The following is a 24,783-nucleotide window of genomic DNA, read 5'->3' as shown; positions in this document are numbered from 1 at the left end:
AGCATTAAATGGGTTGTCGAGGGTTTGTGCAGTGAAGCAGCCTGGGAACCAGCGTCCTGAGGGACCGACGGAAGTAAGAGCACTTTCCATCCGTCTCAACTCGCACACTGTTGGCCTCTCCAACTCACACTTAACGTCCCCTTTGAAATACCATTTGCTGCAATTATTGTGGGTATTCTGTTCTCATCCAGTGCAAAGATTGTGTTTCGCGTAGATCAGGTGTCCATTATGAGGGTTACCAATTTGCTGTGGCGGCCAAAGTGTTGCAGCTGCACACAAAGCCTCGAATCTAGTCTTGTGTTTGGCCTGTTAAAGGTACAAGCGATCAGACGCCAGAAGGTAACTAAATCTAGGGGCCAGTTCAAAAAGTGTTAACTGTTGCTTTCCCCTTTCTCCTCTGCCTCAGGTGTTCCTACATCGTCTCAACCAGTACGCAGCCACCAGAATGGACAAGAACATCACGGAGGAAACAGTTAAGGTGAGGGGCTAGCCCGTGAGGTATGCGACCGTGTAATTAAGATTTGGCGAAATACTGAGGGTAATTGCCTTTCGCTCTGACACGGTGAGCAAACCTTATTTTCATTCAGTAACCTGATCTGTGAAAATGTCAGGAAATGGCATAGGGAACAAAATAAACTCATTCGGGGTGCTCTTTCAAGCTAAAATAGCCGAGTTCTGAATGGAGAAAGAAGTCGTGGGCGATCCAGGAAGCAGCTGTAAATATAATCTATTTATAAATGGTTCCGGCTGGAGGATAATAAAGGATGCTCTCTCACAGTGTTTCTGTGAGCTTGCTTACTTTTGAAGGTAAACACGTATTCAGTGGATATTTACTGCATGTCCCGTGTTTTTGGACTAGCTCCTCTGACGCGTTGTTTGGGAACATGATGTACAGAGAGGGTGAGACAGTAGAGGGTCACCAAATAGCTGTCGTCTAGAGCGGAAACGCAGTGATCAAATTCGACCAGATTTTTTTTTTTTTTCAGCTTACTTAATGTCGCTATTCGATCCTTGGGACGCTCATGAAAGACTTTTGGTTTTCATGCTTTGATTTGATTCTGCTGGCTTCCTTCTCTACCCAGCGTATTGTTTTGTCCTTTATTATCGCCGCAGAAATGACATAAATTAGGGCAGAAGTCAACGCCACATCAAGGCCGAGTTTCCACTCAACAGATGCTCCCAGCAGAATGTTCCTTTTTTTAGCTTCTCAGTAAAAATATCTCTAATAATGTTTGAAATTCAAATATCAAAGAGTCCTCAAGAGCAGCTCGTTACAAAGAGACCTCGCTCTCTATTCTGCGGCCTCAGACATTCCGTCGCAGCAGCGCGCTGACCACAAAAAAGAAGCATATGCCAAAGTATTGATTCAGGCAATCTGTTCCCCCTAATGCAGCGACATTTGGCAAAAACACCCGCGCAACATAGCACTTATTTGACGATCACTCTCTCTTTTTCAGGTTTTATTCTCCAACATTGAGGAGATTCTGGCCGTGCACAAAGACTTCCTGGCCATGGTGGAGGAGCTGCTGCAGCCTGACCCCCACGCTCACCATGAAATCGGGCGCTGCTTCTTGCACTTTGTAAGCAACACATGCTCCAAACATCACTGCCGAGCGCTTCCTCTCCCGCGAGCTGAACGTCATCTCATCACCTTTAATTACGATGCCTTGTCCGAGCTTTTAATGATCACTCATAATAATCCTCGGTTCAGTGGAGCTTGGAGTCCAAAGAATCTCTTCATCAGAGCTCAAATATGTGTGCTCCTGAAAATGATAAGCTGCTCCACATGTTATCAATTCATCTCTCTGGAATAGACATGATGGGAGGGTGCACATGTGTGATATGCTTCATAGGGCTCTGATATACTGCTCTCCTCCACTATATATCACGTTTCTTTGATGCTGAGCCTTGGGGCGCGCTGGCATATAATAGGTTTCAAAGTCTAATAAATCTTACCCTCCTCCCGTTGGGCTCAAGGCAGCTTCTCTGTCGGCTATGGCGGGCCGCTGTCAGAACAGGTGAGAGGCGGACACATGGCGTAGTTAGGGTTTATTATGAGATGACCTCACTGAGTAAGTGGGAAACACTTCAGACCAAACCTGAAAACTCATGACCATAATTCTGTCATGTGCGGCCATGTGAATCCATAGAGATAAAATAAACAAATTAGACACACTTCCCTCATTCTGCTGCTTTTTTAAAGTTTCCTTGTATGCAGCGGTTTGGTCATGATATGAAAGTTCCAAGAAAGGATTACGCAATGGGACTACAGAAACGCCAAAAAGTAAGCCAGCTGGATTGTTGTGCTCAAATGAAAATCCCTGTGTGATTGAGACCTGTGCATGGGTTAAGATATCTGTTCCTCCATTCCTCCTGGAATACAGTGAAATCAACCCGAGGCCTGAAAAATAATCCGTTTTAGGGTCACGTACCTTTGAGGTGCATACTGTAGAGCTGTTCTCAAAGTTGTGTTTTTGCAAGCGCCCCTGCTTGTTGTTGTGGCACTTACGTCTCTTCACATCATCAGCTTTGTCTTCAGAGCGGCATGGCCCAAGACTGTTGAACTATTTTCTGCTGCTCTGTAGTGACTTTGTAGTGAGTGATTTAGAGGCTGTGTGGTCTGGTCCCACTGCTGGCCCCTTCAAAGACAATGGAGGATGAATGTCACATGAATAGCTTGGGAGGAAAGTTGACGGTCATATGGCTGCGAGGCAGATGACAGGATATGATCGCGACAACTTCCACACACACACATGCAATATGTATATTTCATGATGTGCGTCGGAAAGAATTCGCACCTACAATGAATCTTCAGTTTCGTATGTCTGCTCTGCGGGCTGTTTTGCCTGCTTTTCTCTCATTTTTATTCCGTATTCCTGTCTTCTATATTGCCCTATCTGGCTTAATTTATTTTCTAGATGCCTCCTCTTTTTCCGTTTGACTGTCTTTTTCATACTTTGCATCTGTAATTTATTCCTTTTCTCGCCCCTCCGTCTCACCTTGACTCTTTCTGACTCTTGCAGAGGAGCCGTTTTCAGATTTATGATGAATACTGCGGGAATCACGAGAAGGCCCAGAGGCTGCTGCTGGAGCTCAATAAGATCAGGAGCGTCAGGACGTGTTTACTGGTGAGACGGGACTGTAAACCTCCTCATATTGTGCTTGTACCATGCCGACAGCTGAAACATGCTGGAAGCAGCGCTGAAACACATACATTCTAGTCTTAAAAACATCAGCGTCGAAGTCCAGGATGAGAAACCACGTTCAGTTCTTGGTATCAAACGAAGAAATATGACTTCTTGCACTGCAAACATAGTTGAACATCTGTATGATACGTTAAAAAATGTGGAAATACACATGAAGGGCCACTATTCAAGATCAAGGGGGTTCACGAGTGATCACAACTGGACTTGGGAACTGCTCACATATAAAAACATACTCTCTTAGACACATAGTCACCCACACAGGGCAGCTGGACAGTGTAAAAACGCAGTACGTTATGTTCCAGTGTGTCTGACAGCTGATGTGACTCTGCCCCGCGTGTGGGCGGATTCCCTCTTCCTGTCCCGACGCTCTTAGAAACTTTCACTTCCACAGGGGAGCATCGTGTTGCTAGAACAAAAGACGTCTACATCTCCCACTGCTGGCTCACAGTCAGGGAGGTTTTTCTTCTCCGTTCCTCCGCAGCTCTCCGCTTGGAACCGCTGGCCCTCCTTTCACACTTAACACTTTTTCATTATAATCTTGGACTGTTTGTACACATCCCATTAGCCGTTATGTTTTATATTAAGAGAGTGCTTTGAAACTGAGATCTGCAGCAGAGTTGCTCACAGAGAAGAAACTGGTGTACGACTGCAGGCTGTATTGATTGGCCAGTTCTGTGGGGAAGAGTATGACCTTTTCTTAGACTGTAATTGATGGAGTTAGAGATGAAGTGCACACATGCACATACTTATACAGAGAAGACTGGCAGAAAGATCTTAGTGTGATTTACCTTCCATGTATGTCTTTAATCTAGGATCCCAGAGGAGTCAAAGATATTAATTGGCTCTGATTTAATGGGGTCTTTATAGCGTGGACCTTCTTGTGACCTAGCCTTCCATCAGGGCCATTAGGGTCTCGTGTTACCCTCCAAACTGCACCCAGCCTTGAGCTAATATACCTCGGGTCACCTCCCAGACCTCGCAATGACCAGGGTGGGAATCTCCGCTAACCCCAACTAAACCTTTGGCCTCGTGACCACTATAAAACCTGGTTTATTGTTTACACTGTAACAGCAGCACCTCATCTAAATTTCAGGTGCTGAGAACAAATATTACTAGTGGACTTTTTAAAGTGTAACCAACAACAGTTAATTAAGGGTCACTTTGATCACTTAGTTTATGTTATGGGTGGCAGTGTTGGCCAGTCCACCACTTTGGTCTAGACTAGATATTTAAGATGCATTAAGGCTAATATACCATACACCTTCAGAGACAGGCTGACTTAGGGAAATAGGGAAAACACAGCTGTGTTAATGGGAGTCACATTAGAGGCGTTTTCATGCATGCTGGTTCACCATCGTGACTTACTCGTGCTTTTACACGCCACTGATCATTTTAAGCAGTGCTAAAGGCACGGCTATGGACCTCATTGGATGTCTGTTGGTCAGTGAATGCACCACTTTGGTTTAAACTTGGTTGGGCAGGAACAGAAATCGATTTCTTTCACAGCAGACAAACACTTCTGACTCATCAGAGAATGGACATGGGCCTTCTGAGGGTGTCCTGTGGTGTCTGGCAACAGAATGTTGTTAGTGGGTCCTATGGGTTGAGGGGAGGGGCCTCTGTGGATCATCCCACAGATACTTGATCAGTTTGGGATCTAGTGAATTTGGAGGCCAGGTCAACACCTTGTGCTGTTCTTCATGTTTTTTGAGTTGTTCCTAAAGCGTTTTGGGGGGACGGCTGCTGCCATCAAGGAGTGTCGTTGCTATGGGGTGGGGGTGCCTGGTCTGGTCTAGGTGGGTGCTACATGTCTAAGTAACATCCACATGAATACCAGGTCCAAAAGTCTCCCAGCAGAACATTGGATTGTCACAAGATGGTCAATGTTATTTACTTCTCCTGTCAGTGGTTTTAATGTTGTGGCTGATCGGTGTATGTATTAATAATACAGCATTCCATTTAGTGGAGGTCCCGCTTTTGTGCACGATTATTCCATGTTGCTGGGACAGCTAATGGAACCGGGTCACTATTGTTTCCACCTGTGCTCTCCCTAATGTGACATATCTTTTGTAACATAGGCCTAGTAGCAAATATTAGCACAACATGTATCTGTGGTAAATGTTAATGAAATCATTTTAACTTTATGGGGATGACTATCATACATATTATTTACAGTTCATGCACAAAAAAATCTAATCTTGTATACCTTTGCTCAGTCAACAGTAGATATATCGTAATTGAAACAATATTATAGACAAACCCTTTTCAAATAGTTTACTGCAGATATTAATTGCGATAAATTTCTCTTACCTATTATACATTTCTTTCACCACTAGTACACTTGTATTTATTTTCATTTTCGGTACCAGGTACTTTCCAGCAGAGCGTAGCGATGTTTGTCTAGTTAGGTTTTTTGATGGGTCAAGCCAAAATGAGTATTTGGCTCAGTAGGAGACGAAAAATAAAAGGGAATGGATCTGTCGATGATGAAATTATGTTCAGACGGCTGCTGGCTTCATGTCTTAGAACAGAGTTCACGTAATATAAAATGGCATCGGACAAATATTCCTGTTTTCGGGGTTGTTGATATAAAGTCGAGAATCACTTGTTCTCAGTTTCCGATGACAAAAATGTATGTGTGTAGCCAAAAAATGAAGTCAAACCTCTCCTCTCCTCTCCTCTTCTCTCTTCTAGAATTGCATGTTGCTGGGAGGCAGAAAGAACACAGAAGTCCCACTGGAGGGTTATCTGGTGGCTCCTATTCAGAGAATTTGCAAGTACCCGTTGCTGCTCAGAGTGAGTATGTTCTTGTGCATGCTAAACATGTGTTACACCCACGTGGCACCTGTGTAGGGCACCTAATTCTGCTCTTTTTGTCCACCACCACCTAGTCATTAGTTAGGCCTGTCCCATCCTATTCACATCAACCTCTCCCTTGCTAATGAAACACTGGCCTCTTATTTCGACCCGTCTCCGCTTCAGTTCCCCAGCGCAGCGGCTTTGCAGGAATAACACGAGACCTATCACCACCTCTCCTGCCCAGCTGCTCGTTCAGACACTTTGACTGGGCTCATGCATACCTGCATTTTCAGTTTTTAAATGTTCCAAAGTGAAACTTGAGTGAAATGAAATCCATTTTTAAAGGCGCGTTTGAGTCACTGATCTGAGCTGTCCCGACTCATTTATCTTGCTGTGATCTATTAATTCACCCAGGCATTCTCTAAACAGCCTCTTGCATGTGCACAGAGTTGTTATAATAATAAGGGGGTAATCTGATGCTCTGCCATTTGAAGTCTTCCAGCTGCCAGGGTCTCCTCCTCTCCCGTGAAGCGACACAGATAGCCATCAGTGGCTGCAGATATATCTCAGAGGAGTGTAAATCAGCCTTATAGTAGCTGACATGCTGAAAGGCCGTGTTTAGACTATAGACGCAGAGATTGCCATCGCTTTTGGTGGATAGTAGCATGAGGTGCTTTGCAGAGGTTTAACCACTAAACTCAAGGGGGTGAAATGTGGAGTGGGTAGGAAACGCAATATATTTCCCTTGCAAGTTATTCATGTTGTGCAAATTATATTTCAGGGGAAGATTTTTCAGATATTCGGTGTCTTTTATTTCTGCTGCATCAGAGTGAATATGCTTCCCAGAACAAATATGTGAACTTATAACTTATGTGGATGTGTGACCTTTCCATCCGTAGGAGCTGCTGAAGAGGACCCCTAAGAAGCACAACGACTATGTGCTGGTGCAGGAGTCTCTGCAGGTGATGAAGGCTGTGTGCTCCAGCATCAATGAAGCCAAGAGACAGATGGAAAAGTTGGAGATCTTAGAGGAGTGGCAGTCCCATATCGAAGGCTGGGAGGTGGGCCTTGACTAAACTTAACACATAACACATTGTGTTTAACTATTCTAGCATTTATTTATTTTTTTATCACCTGCAACTGAGCTTTCTCCACCAAAGCTGAAAGTCATGACTTATTTAAAGCCACTTAGCCCTGTGCCAGAAATTCAACAAGAATTTCAAGTGGCATGACTTTCGTAGCCTTTTAAGCTTTCTTGTACTCTCAGGGAACAATGACTTGTATTCACAATAGCCAAATTCTTTCTGCCTGGATGAGACTGAAATTAAAGCCGTCATGCTTCGGGGTGACCAATCCGATCATCATCTGGTAGATTGTGCTTGCTGGTGTGTGTGGCTGGCGTTAGACTTTCTCCTCGGGTTCAAGGACGCCTTAATAAAGGGGTCAGTAGGCCCAACAGTGGTTGTATGTAACGCAAAATGCTGGGGTGTAACTGACTCGAGGGCCTTAAGGCTTCCTAAACACGTGCAGACAAAGAGACGCTGTCAGTGTTGATACAGCCTCGGAGTTAGGTGTAGGCAGTAACTGATTGCTACTGAACAGAGAGCGGGCTTTCATCTCGAATATGAACTAGACAAGATGAGGCAGAGCGCGATTAGACTTCCTCGCGTGTAACAGAGATGTTTTAGTTTTTCTCAGTGTGTTGTTTTAGGGTCAAAGACAACTATAGTGTTGATTACGTATTAGCAGGGCAGATTTGGTGTTGCTTCATGGGAAAATATCCTGCTGAGTGTTTATGACAGAAAAAAAAATCCCGTCTTTAATCCATGAATATAAACAGCCCCAAAATAGATTTAGACAAATCATTTAGACTTTATTTAAATTAGATTTTACACTGATTAATTTAAAATACACAGAAAAAGCTAGAAATCTAAGAATAGTGCAATCAGAATGAGGCTTAGTGCTGGGTGGGGTGACATCTTGTGCTCGACATACTCCTGGCTGTAGCCGCTCTGCGGTTTCCCCTCAGCACTTTTATTAATTGTAAACATTAGCTCATTCTGGAGCTGGATTCTCTGACTGCTGCACGCCAGGCTCTGCAGCTCCAAATGAGATGGAACTAAGAAGGAGAGAGGAGAAAAATGGAGAGGGAACTGAGTGATGGTTGCATCTTGTTTTTCTCCGTGGGTGCTTGAGGAATGACGGAGGGATGAGGAGTGATTGTGAGAGCGGCTTTTTTTCTTTTTTTTCCCTTCCTCTTCCTCTTCTCTTTTCTCTATTCCTGCTCCTCTGCACGGGATGATTGCTTGTTAGCACTGACCTGCTCCACTGCTAGCCACCCTCAGGGCACCCTGGCAGGTTCACCTCGCGTGGGAGAGACAGGGCGATGGCCCGCAGTGGTCACCATGGCGACTACGTCCAGCTATTTGTCAAGCTGGTGATTGCCAGTTGGTTAGTGTTGCAAGTGTCTGTGTTTTGTTACTGCGCGCCATAGAAAATGTTAATTTTAGACCGAAGGGTAGTAGTTTCCACTTCTTATTCTGTTCTCTTGTTTAATTTGTATTCTTAAAATCTACTTGAGTCGTAGGCTTTGCTTGATTTGGCTTCTTTAGCTTCAAAACTTCTCTCATCTCTCCACATCATTGGTAGAAACCACTTCAGAGCTATACTAGACTTGTCTAGTATACTTTTCCCTTAATTAATGGCGTATCCTGCTTTGTCATTGCTAGCTCTTTATACTGTTCTCTAGTTGTTATGTCTGGCAGTTGTCTGGCTGTAAAAATAGAGGGTTGAAATGTTGATGAATCAGTTGATTGAGCGTTTAAAGGGTTGCTTAAGTTGCAGATTGAATACACTCTTATGTAGAGCTTTGGATTAGAACAGGATTAAAAATGAAGAAAAAGAAGAAAAGTTAAAAGGCTGCACAAAGTAAACTGGACGAGGGCTCTCTTAAAAGCACATGAAACACAAAGTGGAAGTGTTGGTTCTTCCATTTAGGAAATGCAGCTGTATAGTCTGTGCTGTTGCAAGTGACCAAGACAAGTTGGCCTCTCCGTGTCTGGTGCTCACACATTCATTGGCTGCAAATTAGTTTAACATCTGGTCATTGGCCCCGAAAGAGTGAGAGACTTAAAAAAAAAAAAAAAAAACAAGTGTGAAGGAAGGAATAAAATAGAAACAGAGTAGGGGAAGCAGAAGGGAAGGGAGGGGAAGAAGAATAAAAAGGGGCGAGGAGAGAAAGAAGGAAAAAGCGGGATAGGTCTTGGCCCGCTGATGTCTCCAGCAGGAGGAAATGCTTAGCACATTTTCCGCCTCTGTGCGCATGGGAGTTATTTTTAGCTCTGGAGGGCTGATCAAACGTGGTACATAAATTCCCAGAGCAGGCAAGGTACGGGGGGAAAGACAGAACACTTTATCACTTGCAGCAGGAACCCCAACCAATATGGGGACCGGGTGCGACAATGCAACACATAGTCTGACTGGACGGGATGTTATTCTATAGAGGCTATTAACGGCGGTGTGTTTTAAAGTCCCACAGCAATCTGCTCCGAGGAAGCAGAGAGTGTTTTCACAGACCCCTGAGAGAGGGAACAGGAAAGGCTGGGCTCTGTAATCCCTCCTCCTGTTTAGATATCTGAATAGAAACGTGTGTAGGAATCATTTGGAGAAACATGTTTTTTTTCCAATGTAAATATAAAATACTAACATTATATTGCATTGGTTGTAGATCACGCCCACATTGTCTTGCGTGCAATTTTTACTCCCTTTCTCTCTGACCTTTGCCTCCGTGTCCATTTCCAGGGCTCCAATATCACGGACACATGCACAGAGATGCTAATGCAGGGCGTGCTGCTCAAGATTTCAGCCGGGAACATACAAGAGAGGATTTTCTTCTTGTTTGACAAGCTTCTGGTCTATTGCAAGAAGAAAAATAGGTATCTCGCCCCGTCGTGACTTTTTATCCTTGCTCTGAAAGTGAAGCAGAAGATGAATTTAAATTCTCATCAGCGTGTGTGTGTATTTTCTCAAGAGACTGAGAATGAAAATATTGTCGATGCTAATTTTCCAGTTTGCCTTTTTCTCTGTCCTCCTGCCGACCACAGGCTTTATAAATAATTCCTTGTGCCAGTTACTTCACTTTGTTAAAGAACAGGGAGCAATGCACTGTGGGAAACGTTTTAGTAAAAATAGAAGGAAAAGTTAGAAAGACGTAAAACAGAGAAGATGCACACAATTGGGGGACATTACTGTATGTACATATATTTTCCAATTTGAAATGATTTTCTGTGGAAAAACAGCCAGTAACATAACATTTATTGTGTTCAGCACAAGTTGAATCAGGAAACTCAGGAAGCTGATCGCCAGCCACTGTGCTTCTGCAGGCAGAACACTTGATGAACAAGCGGTTCTGTATAAGAGCCATTTTGCTCCAGCTCACACTGAGCTACTGATACAGTGCTGCTGCGTCCATTGTGTGTGTTTTCGGCTGCGTGTTTTTTTTCCACCCACCTCCAGTCCAGCTGTTAACCTGCTATGGTTTCCTTGTACGTGCTGCATACAGCGTGTCAGCAGGTTGCACTCTAAAAGCACGTCCGATTGCTGTCTGAAAAAAAGAGAAAGGAAGAAAGAAAGTAAAATGTGCTGACCCCAAATCGCATGCCCACTTTAAATCAGATGCTTGCTCCTTTTGTGTTGAAGGCGTTTAAAAAACAGCAAAACATCAACTGAGGGTCCTCGCTACCTGTTCAGAGGAAGAATCAACACCGAGGTGATGGAGGTGGAAAATGTGGACGATGGAACAGGTGAGCAGTGTTGTCATATTTATTTTGGACAGTCTCTCTCTCTCTCTCTCTCTCTCTACGCTTTCATTTTGTTCATTTTGTATTTCAGCAATCTTGGCGGCAACGGTTGAAAAACATGCCATAATGGCTACACAGGAAAGCTGACAGCTTGGCCTGAGCTGGTGCCCAGCTGTGTGATTTTTATACTTGGATTGCCGATGGAAAAATAAGATTTACCTATAAACATTCTTTCGACATCTAAAGTTACATTTCCCTGGGGCTGGGCTGCTGCTGGTCCGTGGCGAACTCGTACACTTGTGTCTCTTGGCCTTGCATAGCCACTGATTATCATTTATATTTGTAGAAGCCATCATTTCCTTTCCAGCGGACGTAGATGGGCAGTAATATTGGGTGTTTTTGGTGAGAGACGGATGGGTTTGGGTCTGGAGAGGGAGCGGGAGGATAAACACGCGAGGCAGGCGGTAGCGCAGTAACTTGTGGGTGTTCTGCACCACAGGCGGGAGATCTCAATCTGAAATCCAGGAGTTTTTTAACTCGGATTCCTACGTAATGAAAGTGCCACGGCTATTTCCCAGGAACACACTTGCTGCCTGAGGTTGAAATACGCCCACGAGGGGTTCCATATAAAGGACACCACACTGTATATGCTTTTAGACATAATTGTAATTGATGATTGTAATGGTTTGCTTTTTGTTACACCCTTAAAAGGGAAAACTCTGAGGTCAGCTGGGGAGGCATTTGAAATGTTCCTTAAGAAATGAAAATAATGATGGAGATTCGGCGAACGGTCAAGAGTTCACTTCCATTTGCTGGAGGTTTTGACATTCCTAACATCTTTATACTATGAGCGTGGGTAGTGGATCCTGAGAGGCCATCAGGTCTGTGAGTATTCTAAGGCCTCTAAGTGTTATATAATGCTGATGGATAGTCCTGCTTCTGCATGTGTGTCCCTTCATTTATCTCATTAAAGACGAAGAGTGATAATCAATGAACCACTCAATAGAACGGCTATGGTGGCCAGATTTACACCTTGGAAAAATGAGCCTGAGGCCAGTTTGGACTAAAAGGCAGCTCAGACTGCACACTCCCGTAAGATATTCCTCAGAATGTGCTGTCTATTCTCGTCTACTTCCTGTTTCGTTTTCTCCAAAGCAAATCATTGGATTCTTGCCCCATGTCACAGCTGTGTTTAATGCGGTAACCCTTATTTACTGTGACCCGACTTCCCAATAACTCTGTTTACAGTGTCACGATCAGCGCGACCACTGATTGATGGCCCTCTCCTTCAAACGTGGAGAAGTACTCCGAGCGCAAACGAGTCAAAAAAGCGGAATCGAGTTGTTGTTCCACCCCTTGCAAAGAGAGGACTTTATAAAACTAGTAGAGTCACGATCGCCTCTGTCTCTGTGTGCTCTCCTCCTCCGCCTCGCAGCCGACTACCACAGCAGCGGGAACATAGTGAACAACGGCTGGAAGATCCACAACACGGCCAAGAACAAGTGGTTCGTCTGCATGGCCAAAACACCGGAGGAGAAGCAGGAGTGGCTGGAGGCCATCATGAAAGAGAGGGAGCGGAGGAAAAGTAAGAAGACACTTTGGTGTATTAGAATCTGAGCTGGAGTTCGGTTAGGGAAACTAATGTCCCGTTTTCTTAACATGTGTGTTCAATTAACCAACAAAGATTATATGTTGTGTTTTGGAAAATTACTACAAAGTAAATGATCTGAGTCATTAAAAAACTGAATGAGTCTTGGTTAGCTGTAATTAATATGTGGGATCTGTGTTTAAAACTGAAGCATATTTTAAGTTGTTCAAGCAGAAAACACATGGACAACACATTTTTCTTTTCAGATATTTGCACACGATAAACTTTTCATAATGTCATTAACATCAACCCTGCCTAAGACCATTAGCCCAGACACCGAAAGGCACTGCTAATTAACTTGCTAAATTAAGAGACATTAACCTTCTCCAGCTAATGTTGCATTTAGCCTGGGATTAAGTGATGCCATGATATTGACAAGCTATTTGCCCCCGTAGGTCTGCGGCTCGGCATGGAGCAGGATACGTGGGTGATGGTGTCAGAGAAGGGTGAGAAGCTCTACCACCTCATGACCAAGGGCAACCTCATTAAGGACCGGAAACGCAAGCTCACCACCTTCCCCAAGTGCTTCCTGGGAAGGTAAGGCCCCCGCTGCTGATCTTGACACTTTGGCTCATCCGGTGAGAAAACAGTTGAGTGTTCAGACCTTGCGGTTTTCTCTCCGTCACGTCAGCATGAGCCCTGGAACTGCGAGGGAATGAGTGAGTGCCAAACTGGATGACTGTGCCATGAACTTTTGGAATGAACCAGAATATCTCCATTCAGCGTGCTGATCCTTTAGAGATTTGCAGCTCTTTGTGTTTAATGTAAAACAGGTAGTGGGCGCTTGTACAGTTTGTAGTGCGGATTACACGGACAACTTTTGTAATGAAGACACATTTCTTCACGCAAGCTTTCGTTCTTGAATTGGCAAGAATTTCCAAAGACAGCTGGGGGAAGAAGAAAGCGGTGGCTCTTTTTGTTCAGGAGACTGTGTGTTGTATATATCTGCTGCCTCAGTCATGGGAAAATCAAATCCAGCCAGATTTAGCCGATGAATCTTATTTAAGGATTATTGGCGTAGTGTCTGGGGACGGATCGGCCATTGAACACCAGTCATAAATCACTGGGTGATATCCCTGTGCGGTTCAGCCGACTGCTTGCTTTATTCCCTGCCCATGTTAGATTACAGTAAGCTCTCTGCTGAGGAATCCATGAGGTAACTACTGTAGAAGGTCCATTATGCCAGAGTGCAGCTGTGTGTGTGTGTCTTATTCTGTGTCACGTTCATCATTTGTACATGTCCTTGAATTTCATAGTTAAGTCAGTGAACTTTCCGTGTCTATCATGTATTTGCTGATGGGCAAAAATATTGGCTTTGCACAAAATCCTGGGTTTTTGTGCAAAGGGTTATTTTAAGTGTGCATGAGTTGATGCCCCCATTTCGTCCATTTGCTTTCATCATACCAGATTGCTTGGTGTCCTATTGTCACAGTGCCAGGTTTTCTTAAAAAGTATAAAAAAAATCAAAGCTTATGCCAGAGCTGGTTTCAATGCCGTCTGGCAGTCTACTTTAAAATCAGATCATCTGTGGGTGCAAACTGAAACTCCAATCTGCCCTTGTCTGTGAGTTCTCTGTTGTATTAACAATCAAAACCACCTGATTCTTAATCTTGTGATATCCTTGTCATTGAGCCGCAAACATTTTCTCCAGAACTTATGACGGGATATTGCACCTGCTGCTCTCCTAATCCTGGTCGGCAAAGAAACGTAAAATCTTAATTCTTTTATCCATTCCCCTCATAAATCATCAAGTTTCTCCCTCGCAATAGAGTCCATCCCACACTGTAAGCCAATGTGCGGAGCAGACACTGTGAAGCTGAGACAGTAATAAAGCTGCATTAACATCTGGCTGCAACTAAAGATCTTGAAAATGAAAATTGCATGTGATGGCCCAAAGTCTTTTTTTTTGGGGTTTTTAATAGCGTGATGACACTACACAATAAAAAGAGCTAGAAATAAAGCGTTACAGAATATTTTCACAAGACAGCCTTGATTCACTGTTGTTTAAACTGTGCTCCTATTTTGACTCTTGGAATCCTGTAACAGATTTGCCTTGTAAACACCCCATTGCATTTCAGAATGACCCATGTTTTCCATTTGTTTAAAGTTTTTAGAGATCTTTTTTGACTTGTAATGATCACACTGAAAATCCTCAGAGCTTAAATAGTCATCTCAGAATGCCTGTTATTTTTAAAGGCATGATGGAAAAAAAAAAAAAAAGCAACCAAAAAGTCCAATTGGACATAGCTGTGGCCAAGTTACATCGCATGGCGGTTTGGAATGAGGAGTTACTTTCTCCTTTGGTCCACTCAGACAACACTAGGTCCCTTGTGGTTTGGAGAAGGAATGGATCTGTCAGCTGAAAAGATTAAAAGGATCTAACGCTAGACCTATGTGGTCGTCGTGTTTAGTCTATAGAGACCATATGGTGAGAAAGCAGCTCAGGGAAGCTCCCTTTGGAAATCTATCCCTCTAAATGCAATTTGACCAACACCTGGGTGACCACTTGTGGGTAAGAAGACATCTCTAGCCCATCTGTACTTCCCCTGTCTGCAATGATCTTGGAGATGATTACATGTAGGCGTAATTGGTGAATGGGAACCAGCATCATATGTCTCTGATGAAAACCACATTGCCTATGGCTTCAACTCAGCCCACTCCCTCCATTGTGAAATGCTTCGCCTTAATTCTCTTTCCACGCCTCCTCTGTTTCTTTTTGACTTTACTTTTGGAGGCTGAGGGCTATTTCTGGGTCTCGAACTCCTCCCCTTCCAATGGCACAATCTCATTTGTGGTTTGTTCTCTGCAACAGTGTAATTCATCAAAGAAAATGTGTTTGACAGCCACCTAGCCAGATGTTATCATCCTGTTTTAGACCTGAAACAAACAGAAAGGCAAAAGAGTGTCGGTATGTTCTACATATGAAAAATGTCTGCTTGTTGTGACAGTTGCTGAAGAACTTGGTGCACATCCTGTAAGAAATTATGTTTTAGTCTTTTTTGTTGTATCTCTCAACTAGAGCATGAGTAACAGCTGCAAGCTTTTGCACCATGCACATAGTGAAAAAAATAAAAATATATTTTAAATAAAAAATATTTTACCAATTAGAAAAATATTCTTCTTTGATGTCTTGCTGAGAGTTAAATAAGGAAACTGTTACCACTCTCATGAAGCTATGACCTGAAGGCACATAGCTCAGTTTTCCATGAATACGAATGATGATGGGAAACCATCACAGTAGGCTTGCTCTGTCAAAACCTTTATTTATCAGCACCTCAGAGGCTTATTAATTAAAACGTATATCTTGTTTGTTTCATCCATTAAAAAAAGTTGTACGTCTCTCCTCACCGGAAAACCAACTAAGACTCCTTAGTTTTTTAGTGTAGAGATTAACAAATATGAAGTAGCATACTAATTAGTGAGCTTTAGAAGTCACATCACATTTGTTTAACCAGGCTAGCTGTTTCCTGTCTTTGTGCTTGCCTAAGCTAATCACCGTTAGCTGTAGCTTCTCAGCTAATGCTGCCTTCAAGTGGAACTTGTGAACTTGTTGTTCCGACATGGAAAGTTGTGCACACAAAATGCCTGCCGTTCAAGTGGTAACATCAGATGTAAATCATGACAACACCGAAACTGCTAGGCAACTGTTGGTGCCCACTAGCTACTGAGGCTGTTACAGTTTAGCAAGCTAATGACCGAAATGAAGGAAGCGTGAAAGCATAATGAAAGAATGAGGCTTTCATAGCCTATTGTAAAAATATTAAGAAAAAGCATTGCGACTAAATTACAATATGCTAAGTTACCATCCATTTCTGAAAACTGAGCTTGAACCATACCAAAAATGTATAAGTTTGGGACCCCATTTGAAGGCAGCATATCTCCTAAAATGCTTTATTTGTCATTGGTAACAAACAACTTTAAAGTTCAGTTAAATTTTCAACTAAAAAGATAAACTGAATACTGTAGAGAAATACACGGCACTGGGAAATCACTTTTTTGATTTTCCAATCTAGTCAGAAGAGCTCAAGCAAAAACACAAATACAGAAATGTAAAACGAGAAATGGCAAAATACTAAAGATGTGAACAACACATACCCATACTCTGAAATGATTTCCATGTAAGGAAACTAACTACTGAAGTGTTTAATTTGCTCATTTTCTTTCAGTCCATCAAACAGATTTCTACTGCTTGAAACGGTTTACTGCTTGTAGCTGTGAGACCATTAGAACTCCAAAGTCTGTCCTTCCACTGTTTTTCCCTCCATGGTTAAGACACAGAGGCTGACAAATTGACATTGTTATAGGCTTGTGTTTTTCCCCTGTGGCCTGTTTTGGGGAGAAAAGACGTCAAGGATCAGTGGTTAAAGAGTGTTGGAGGTGGGGTGTTTGGCCAATTGTTTCCCTGAAAACTTTTTAAAATTCTCCCGTTGGCTCGTCACCGACACCAGGCCGCCTCCATCATGGAGGAAGTGAGTTCCACAGAATTCCAACGGCGCTGCTGGCCGTGTTTGTTTGGCTTTTGTGGAGAGACGGGACATCGAGGATGTAATCAGACAGACTGCTGCTGCTGCTCACTGTTATCCATGTTCAATCTCTTTAGTTTGTCCTCGTAGTCTCTCACTAAATTACAGAGAATTATCCCATTTAGCTCATTTGGGCTATTTGAACATCAAGATGGTGCGTTTCTTGGATCTGTGCTTGGTTTGTTTCCTCATTCCAGTAGTAAATGAAGCAGAGCAAAAACATTCTTGCACTTTCATTAAGACATTCCAAGGATTCACGTAAATCCTTTGTATTTTATAGTGCTTTAGTGTTTGTCTAAAATAAATAAAGTTAAACCAGACAAAATACAAGAGCTAAAGCCTGCTGGTTGGCAGGCCCCCAACAGTAAATAAATCATTCATCTTTGGCCGTATAGTGTTTGTTGTCATAGTCACACAATTTAGAGTAAATGTTGTTCATGTAAAGTCATAAAAGCTGACTCTTCTCCAGTGTTTCCTTTTTACGCATTATCACGGGTAAATTCAAAGCTCTCTCCACTGTTTACACAATGCGCTTTATTAAGGGATAGGATTACCCACTTGTGGATTTGTGTTGTGTTGTGTTGTGTTGTCTATGGGTGAGCGTTTGTGTTGTTATGACAGCGTTGTGTGTTTTGTGTTTCCTCCAGTGAGTTTGTGTCCTGGCTGATGGAAATTGGTGAGACGGGCAACCCAGAGGAAGGCGTTCACCTGGGTCAAGCACTGCTGGAGAATGGCATCATCCACCATGGTTAGCTCTCAATTTATTTCTCCTTTATTTTCTCCCACTCAGCCCTGCTTTATCATCCTTTGCTGTCTCAGATCAAGAAACACATTCATTTACTTTGTGCTGCTGTAGGAGTGCATGCAAATGCCTGCCAATGCCTGTCCTAACCTCTTGCCACGTCCAAAGAATGCTCATTATTTAAGAGTTTCACAGTGCTTTCACTCGCTGGCTGAAGCTTACGGTGTAGATACTGCTGTCTTATTTATGTATATCTTAGCAGCTGTCCTTTTTAAATAGTCCCTTGACACAATGTTTAGGTAAAGGATGAGAAATATGAATCACTTCTTGCCTTACTGTTTCTGTTCTTTGGCTTTGGGTAACAAATGTGCTCAGCACACGAGGCTTAAGCTAGCTAATGCCGTGCATTGAGACTAAATGGTGCATACTGCTCCGTGTGTATTTTTTCCTCAAAAGAGTAAGGCCCTAAGTCAAGTTGTATCTTAAATCACTCAGGGGCACTTTATTGCTTCCTCTCTGAGAAATGAGATTGGGCTTTAGAGCCGTTCCTGACAGAGAGGAATAACTCCGAGCCCCACTGTGCTCTGTCACAGTGTGGTTAGGAGTCCCCATGTGAAAAACGATAGAATATCTTTTCATAAAAAAAAAAAAACTTTAATGGAACCTGCATGGCTTCAGCCAAGAATACAGAGCCAGCTGTTATTACTGCTCGGAGGGTCCATAGCAAAGTCCCTTAAAGCAAGCTGAGCACGAAGTATTATCTGTGACTACTTTGTATGAGGGCTGAGTCTTCCTCTTCTCTGGAAAGCTTGTTTCTCCACGCAGCTCTGCTTTCCTTGAAAATTATTTTTAAACCTCTTATACTTTCACATTTAAAGCATGATTAATACTGCTCCCTTGAGGTTTGAGACTTTTTCTTTCATTCTTCTGTCAGAAACCCCCTGATGTTTTGAAATAATTTTTTTCTTTTAGTCACAGACAAGCACCAGTTCAAACCTGAGCCTGTACTGTACCGCTTTCGCTATGACGATGGCACCTACCACCCCAGAAGTGACATGCATGATGTTATATCCAAGGTAAAGTTTCAAACAGTAGTATCTAGTTTAATTAAAGTCATGTTTTACACACACATTAGTGAAATAACAAAACTTACCTCCCCTGTTTTTATTAGGGCGTTCGGCTGTTTTGCCGTCTTCACAGCCTCTTCACTCCTGTCATCAGGTAGGCAGCCATTTTCTCCTCTACCCCACTGCAACAAAATCAGGTGGGGCTCCAGAAGCTCAGCATCTGTTTTTTTGTTTTTGTTTTTTATGCCTAAAAATAGACCTGCCGCAAAGCAACCAGAATGAAGGAGAAAAATATCCCGGTGAACTATGAGCTCATTGTTTTTAAAGAGACTTGTGAGGAGTTGGCACAGATGGTGATGGAGTGTGGCGGCTCCTGTGGGTGATTGAGGATGGCAGGTTTTATCTGCCTGGTCTCAAAACACAGATGTGCCGAAAGGAGATGGAGTCTATCAGATGTTAAGCAGTATGGGTGCCTGTTGGACGCACATAAAAAGCCAACATAGTGATGAATCTCTCTTGGTGCCGGTGAGATTATAGCCTGCTGGAAAATGTTGGCATGGTAAACAATGTGACGAGTGTGGAAGAAATTAAATATGTAGTAGTTTTTACTGACGCTTTCAGTCCTACAGTATGATCTTTCAGAGGATTAGTACTTTTCCAAAACCATCCCGTTCAAGGTCTTCTTACGAGCTTTTCCTTGAGCTCTCAGTGCCGTCAAATGGTATTCAACACCATGAAAGCTGTCCTTGATTGTGGTCAAGTCTTCACCTAAAGCCAACTAGGATGAGAATTATTAAAAATGCTTTCCGGTCAACTACTTGAGCCTCCAACTCGACAGATTCTTCTACATTAAGAAAACTCTAGATGTTGAGTTACAAGTGTTTAGTCACATTATGCACACAGTTTTTGTACCTTTCCTCATATCTAACTTCAAAACTACAAGTGAGTTTTCCTCTACGTGTATCTGCAATATCCCTGTGTGTTACATGACTCAGTCCATTTCTCTCAGCTACAAATTGCCTAATTTCTGCTCTAAAGCTTTTTCACAGTGGGCATTCAGTAACAAAAAAAATGAGTCTTACACACTTCACTGAGAGTAACCGACAGCCTATTCATCTTGTGTTTTGAAAAGTGAAGTCAGAACAAGTAGCGCCCCCCCCAGTATGGGTCATGTTTGTGTCATTTTTTTCTGGTAAGTTCGTTTTAGTTTTTTATTTGACGCCATAGAAGCAGGATGTGACATAATGATGACTACCAAATGCCATGCCAACCAGTCTGTGAGCGATTGGGCGGGGTGGTTGTGGAGGTAGAGCAGCGGGCAGTATTAATCAAACGGAAACGTCAGTGAGACTGCCAGAAGTGTGGGCGGGTCATTGTTGACGCACCTCTACGTGGCTCCACTGTAGCCATGTCCAGGAAGCGGGGACACGTTGTCCATAGTATATGCAGCCCATGTGCAAAACAGTCCTTTGGCTTGATGAGAAGCTTTTTGAAACTTTTGGTAAAAGTGACTTATAATTGGTAAGAAATATGTTAAAAGAAGAAACATTTTAGCAGTCTTGCTAATGTGTAATGAAGCATCTCTAGTGGAGTAATTTGCTAGCGTGCTTTGGTTTTCAGTGTTGTGCCTCTAAATTGCCAGTAGCCTATGTGCCCACTATTACTATGTTGTACCGCAGAGCCACCACATCAAGGTTGGCTGTTTATGCTTGGATTTCAAATGACCTGAAGAAAAGCTTTAATTTCACACCTATGAAACCGTGCCATATCTAGAGGGGGTGGCACGCTGATCCTTCATGCAGAAGCTTCTCTGTGTTTCCATTCAATCCATCTGTTTAAAAGCCTGAAGGGTGATTTTGTGTATCTTTGTGGCATCAGCATTCAATTCGCTGGTGTTTGTGTCGCAGCCAAACCTCTTGATGTAATAACTCTTGATGGTGTATTGGAGTTGTGTGTGTGCTCCTATCCAGTGTATCTGTGCAGTGCGTTCTCACTGAGAGCCCAGTACAATGCATCACAGGGCCTGGGAATGCCAGACTTTAATTGGAGCAACCAACCCCTGCCTAATTAGGTGGAATTTCCTGGCAGAGCGAGAGAGATGAAGCTAAGGGGGGAGCATACATTACGTACCCCAAATGCAGCTTCCACCGTAAGCCCCTGCTCTCTGCAAATGAAATATGTGAATTCCTTCATTCCAGAGGACCTTGTTATACATATTGAATACATAGAAGAATTCTTCAATATGCACGGAGAGGAGCTACAAAATTGCACAAAGCTGTGAAAGAGACTTGTGAATTTTCTTGAAAAAAACGACACTTCAGCATCAGAAATGTTGACAAGTTTACTTCATTATGCTAATGAGCCCCGCAGAATCTCAGTATTTATGGATGTTGTGCTCTGAACCTGAGTAATTCATCGCAACTTTTTTTTTTTTTTTTATTTTTTGATCAAATTTTTATTTAACAAGAATACAAGTTACAACCAAGAAACATGACTCATTAATGACAATAGAGACAGTACAAAAATTGACTGTAACAACTAAATCAAGTAAAGTAAAAAAAAAAAAAAAAAAAAAATAGACAGAAAAAAAAAGGAAAAGGAAAAGGAAAAGGAAAATGGGCACCACCCGCCCCCCACCCCCCACCCCCCACCCCAACAGCACACTCACAGTGGTACGCTCTCTAGCACCCTATGGAGTATAGATCTGACGTGACACACACGCAAACAAACCCATTCAGGAAAAACAAGGTTAGAGTCTCATTGAGCTTATCTTATAAGTTCTTTCAGTGCGTCAGCTGCTGCACGCCAGTTGTTAATGGAAGCCTCACTAGCGCCATTAATTCTAGCAGTTGACAGTTCTAGATAAATTACATCTAGGAAAGTAAGTGCCCAGTGTCTGATGGTGAGAGAATGGGGAGGTTTCCATCTTAAGGCTATCAACTTCTTGGCAGCTGTTAAGCCAGCTAGTACAGTGCGCTTTTTAAGTTTAGTAATATTAACTTGTGACAGATCAATTAGCAAAAGGACAGGTATAGTCACTGGTATGGTCACTGATACTAATTCAGAAAGCTTGGCTGCCACCTTGGACCAGAACTGTGAAACCGGAGGGCAGTTCCACATCATATGCAAAAAAGTTCCAGAGGCCTTCATAGAACATAGGCCACACAAGGGATCAGGTATCAACTTCATACAATGGAGTTTGCGAGGGGTCAAATATGTTCTGTGTACATAGTTAAAGTGGATCTGCTGGTGGTCGGGGTTGCGGGAAGCCTCTCTAATATTTGCCCAGACCTGTGACCAATCAAAATCAGAGTCCAAATTAGGGCAATCATACCTCCATATTCTGTCAAGTGGTAGTTCATTATAGGAGGCCTCCAGGAAGAAATGATAAAGTGCAGATACTAACCCTCTCTTTTTAATTCGAGTGGCAAGTACTTTGTATAGTGGGTGAATGGGCAATGGTTGTTGTACCGGAGCACCATGCGCCTGTAAAGATGATCTAAGTTGCAGATAGAAGAAGAACGAGTTTGCAGGCAAATTGTGCCTGTCTCTAATATCTTGAAAGGTGCGCAGCCCCGTGTCACTATATACCTTGTCTAAAGTGTGAATATTACTGTTATACCAGGCAGCACAAGAGATCGGTCTCCCTCCGATTAATAGGCCATTGTTTTTAAAGATCGGTGTAAGTGTATGCCACTTACAGGAGATTTTACACTGAAGCTCAGCCGCACGCCATGTCTGAATGAGTTGCGAGACTATTGGACCAAAACGTAATTGGCATTGTTTATTGGATATGTTAGCAAAAAGAACCTCCTGCAAGTTCCAGGGTCTCACACAGTTTTCTTCTAGCCTGCGCCAGGAAACTGAGGCATCAGAGTCACGCCACACAAGTAATGGTCTAAGTACGAATGACCAGAAATAAAACTTAAAGTTTGGTACAGATAAGCCACCACTGGCCACTCCTCTTTGTGTGATGGACAGTTTAAGGCGGGGGCGCTTTCTGTTCCAAATAAATTGAGACACACAAGAATGTATTTTGTTCCAATAATTGACAGGAGGAGAGAGGGGAATCATTGAGCTGATAAAATTAATCCTGGGTAAAATGTTCATTTTGACTATAGAGACACGGGCTCTAAGAGAGTTAGGGAGATTCATCCACCTATCCAAGTCTGCTTTAACTTTATTAAATGTTTTTGAGTAGTTGTGCGTTACAATACGGTTCAAGGACGGAAAAATTTGTATTCCGAGGTATTTAAAATCCTGGACAACTGGGATGCCAACTGGAAATTGCAACCCTTTAGCCGAATCATTAAGGGGGAGTAACGCAGATTTGGTCCAGTTGATCTTAAAACCTGAGAGACAGCTAAATTCTTCACAAATGGACAGTAAGTTTGGAATAGATTGTAGTGGCTTCTCCATGAAGACCAACACGTCATCAGCATACAATGATACGTGGTGATCTGAATCCCGAACTGAAATAGGATGCACATTGGGGGACTGACGAATCATCTGAGCTAGTGGCTCGAGAGAAAGTGCAAAAAGTGCCGGTGACAGGGGACAGCCCTGTCGGGACGATCTGGTGACAGGGAACAGCACAGAGGATAGTTGCCCGGTGAGTACCAGAGCTGAGGGATTTGAATACAGGACCTTTATCATATGAATAAAGTTATTTCCGAAACCCATTTTTCCTAAGACCGCCCACAAAAAGGACCACTCCAGCCTATCAAAGGCTTTCATAGCGTCAAGGGATAGCACTGCAGCTGGTGCTGTTTTGTCTACTGCTGCATCGACTATATGGAGAAGTCGTCTGACATTGTCTGCAGCTAGCCTAGACTTTATAAATCCAGTCTGATCACAACTGACTAATGTCGGCATGTGATTCTGAATGCGTCTGGCTAGCACCTTTGCATATATTTTAAGATCTGCGTTTAATAAACTGAGAGGTCTATAACTACTGCAGTCTACAGGGTCCTTATCTTTCTTTAAGAGTAAGGATATTAGAGCTATATTGACATCTCGTGAAAAACTTCCTTTGTCTATAGATGTCATGATCATGTCTAGAAGTAGCGGACTCAGCATGTCCCAGAATTCCACATATACCTCTGGAGGTATTCCATCAAACCCTGGAGATTTGTTTCTTTGCATGTCAAGAGCTGCTGCCTTAAGTTCTTCCAGTGATATGGGTGCGTCCAGATGCGTAGAGTCAGCCACTGCCAATTGTGGTAGATCTAGTTGGCCAAGGAAGTTCTGACACTTATCTCTATCCAACTGTATCTCTGATTGGTATAAATTAGAATAATATGTGCGAAAGGTCTCATTCACCTGCTTAGGATCAGTTAGAATTTGGCCTGTTGTTGACCTGACAGAAGGAATGTCAGCAAAGTATTCGTTGGTCCTTATTTTGGAAGCTAAGAGATGGCTGGGTCTAGACCCCTGAAAATAGTAACGCTGTCTAGTCCTATGTATCAGGAATTCTGACTGTTGTTTTAAAATATTATTAATTTCCTTTTTAATGATTTCCCGTTGTAATTCAACCTGTTGGGAATAGTTATTTTGTAAAGTCAATTCTATTCTAGCCAAGTCAGCTTCCAAAGCTTGTAATTTGGCTGTTCTATCCTTACGCAGATTTGAGGCAAAACGGATGGCGTTACTTCGTATAAACCCTTTGACTGCATCCCATAAAATCCTGGGGTCATTGACTGAGCCTAAATTAAAGTCCAAAAATTCCTTTAGATGGGACAAAAACTGAGATTTATAATCATCATTTTTTAACAAAGTGGTATTAAAGCGCCACCTAGCAGCACGTTTGGATAAGCAGCCCAAGGTCGCACAGCAAAATACTCCTTTATGGTCTGATAATGCAATAGGTAGTAAGGCAGCATCATTTACTTTTTGAAAAAGTTGTGGTGAAGTGAAAAGAAAATCTATCCGTGAAAATGATTTATGTCTGGCTGAAAAAAAGGAGTAATCTTTCATGGTTGGATTGAAGGAACGCCATA

At 42.8% G+C, this 24,783-nt stretch overlaps 1 protein-coding gene across 1 annotated transcript in view; it reads left to right on the top strand.

Annotated features, from left to right (window-relative positions):
- prex2 (phosphatidylinositol-3,4,5-trisphosphate-dependent Rac exchange factor 2) overlaps positions 1-24,783 on the top strand; it is a 92,474-nt gene that overhangs the window by 13,255 nt on the left and 54,436 nt on the right. Inside the window, exons 2-13 of the mRNA XM_084566435.1 lie at positions 407-478; positions 1,458-1,580; positions 3,024-3,128; positions 5,901-6,002; positions 6,905-7,066; positions 9,807-9,940; positions 10,704-10,807; positions 12,240-12,389; positions 12,848-12,989; positions 17,623-17,723; positions 18,690-18,793; positions 18,889-18,938. Of these exons, the coding sequence (XP_084422561.1) occupies positions 407-478; positions 1,458-1,580; positions 3,024-3,128; positions 5,901-6,002; positions 6,905-7,066; positions 9,807-9,940; positions 10,704-10,807; positions 12,240-12,389; positions 12,848-12,989; positions 17,623-17,723; positions 18,690-18,793; positions 18,889-18,938 (1,349 nt within the window). The remainder of the gene's footprint in view (positions 1-406; positions 479-1,457; positions 1,581-3,023; positions 3,129-5,900; positions 6,003-6,904; positions 7,067-9,806; positions 9,941-10,703; positions 10,808-12,239; positions 12,390-12,847; positions 12,990-17,622; positions 17,724-18,689; positions 18,794-18,888; positions 18,939-24,783) is intronic.

This window comes from Chelon labrosus, assembly GCF_963514085.1.
Source record: "Chelon labrosus genome assembly, chromosome: 18".
NCBI classification, from domain to species: domain Eukaryota; kingdom Metazoa; phylum Chordata; class Actinopteri; order Mugiliformes; family Mugilidae; genus Chelon; species Chelon labrosus.
Note: the sequence above shows the minus strand (reverse complement) of the source record. Positions and strands in the feature narration are given on the sequence as shown.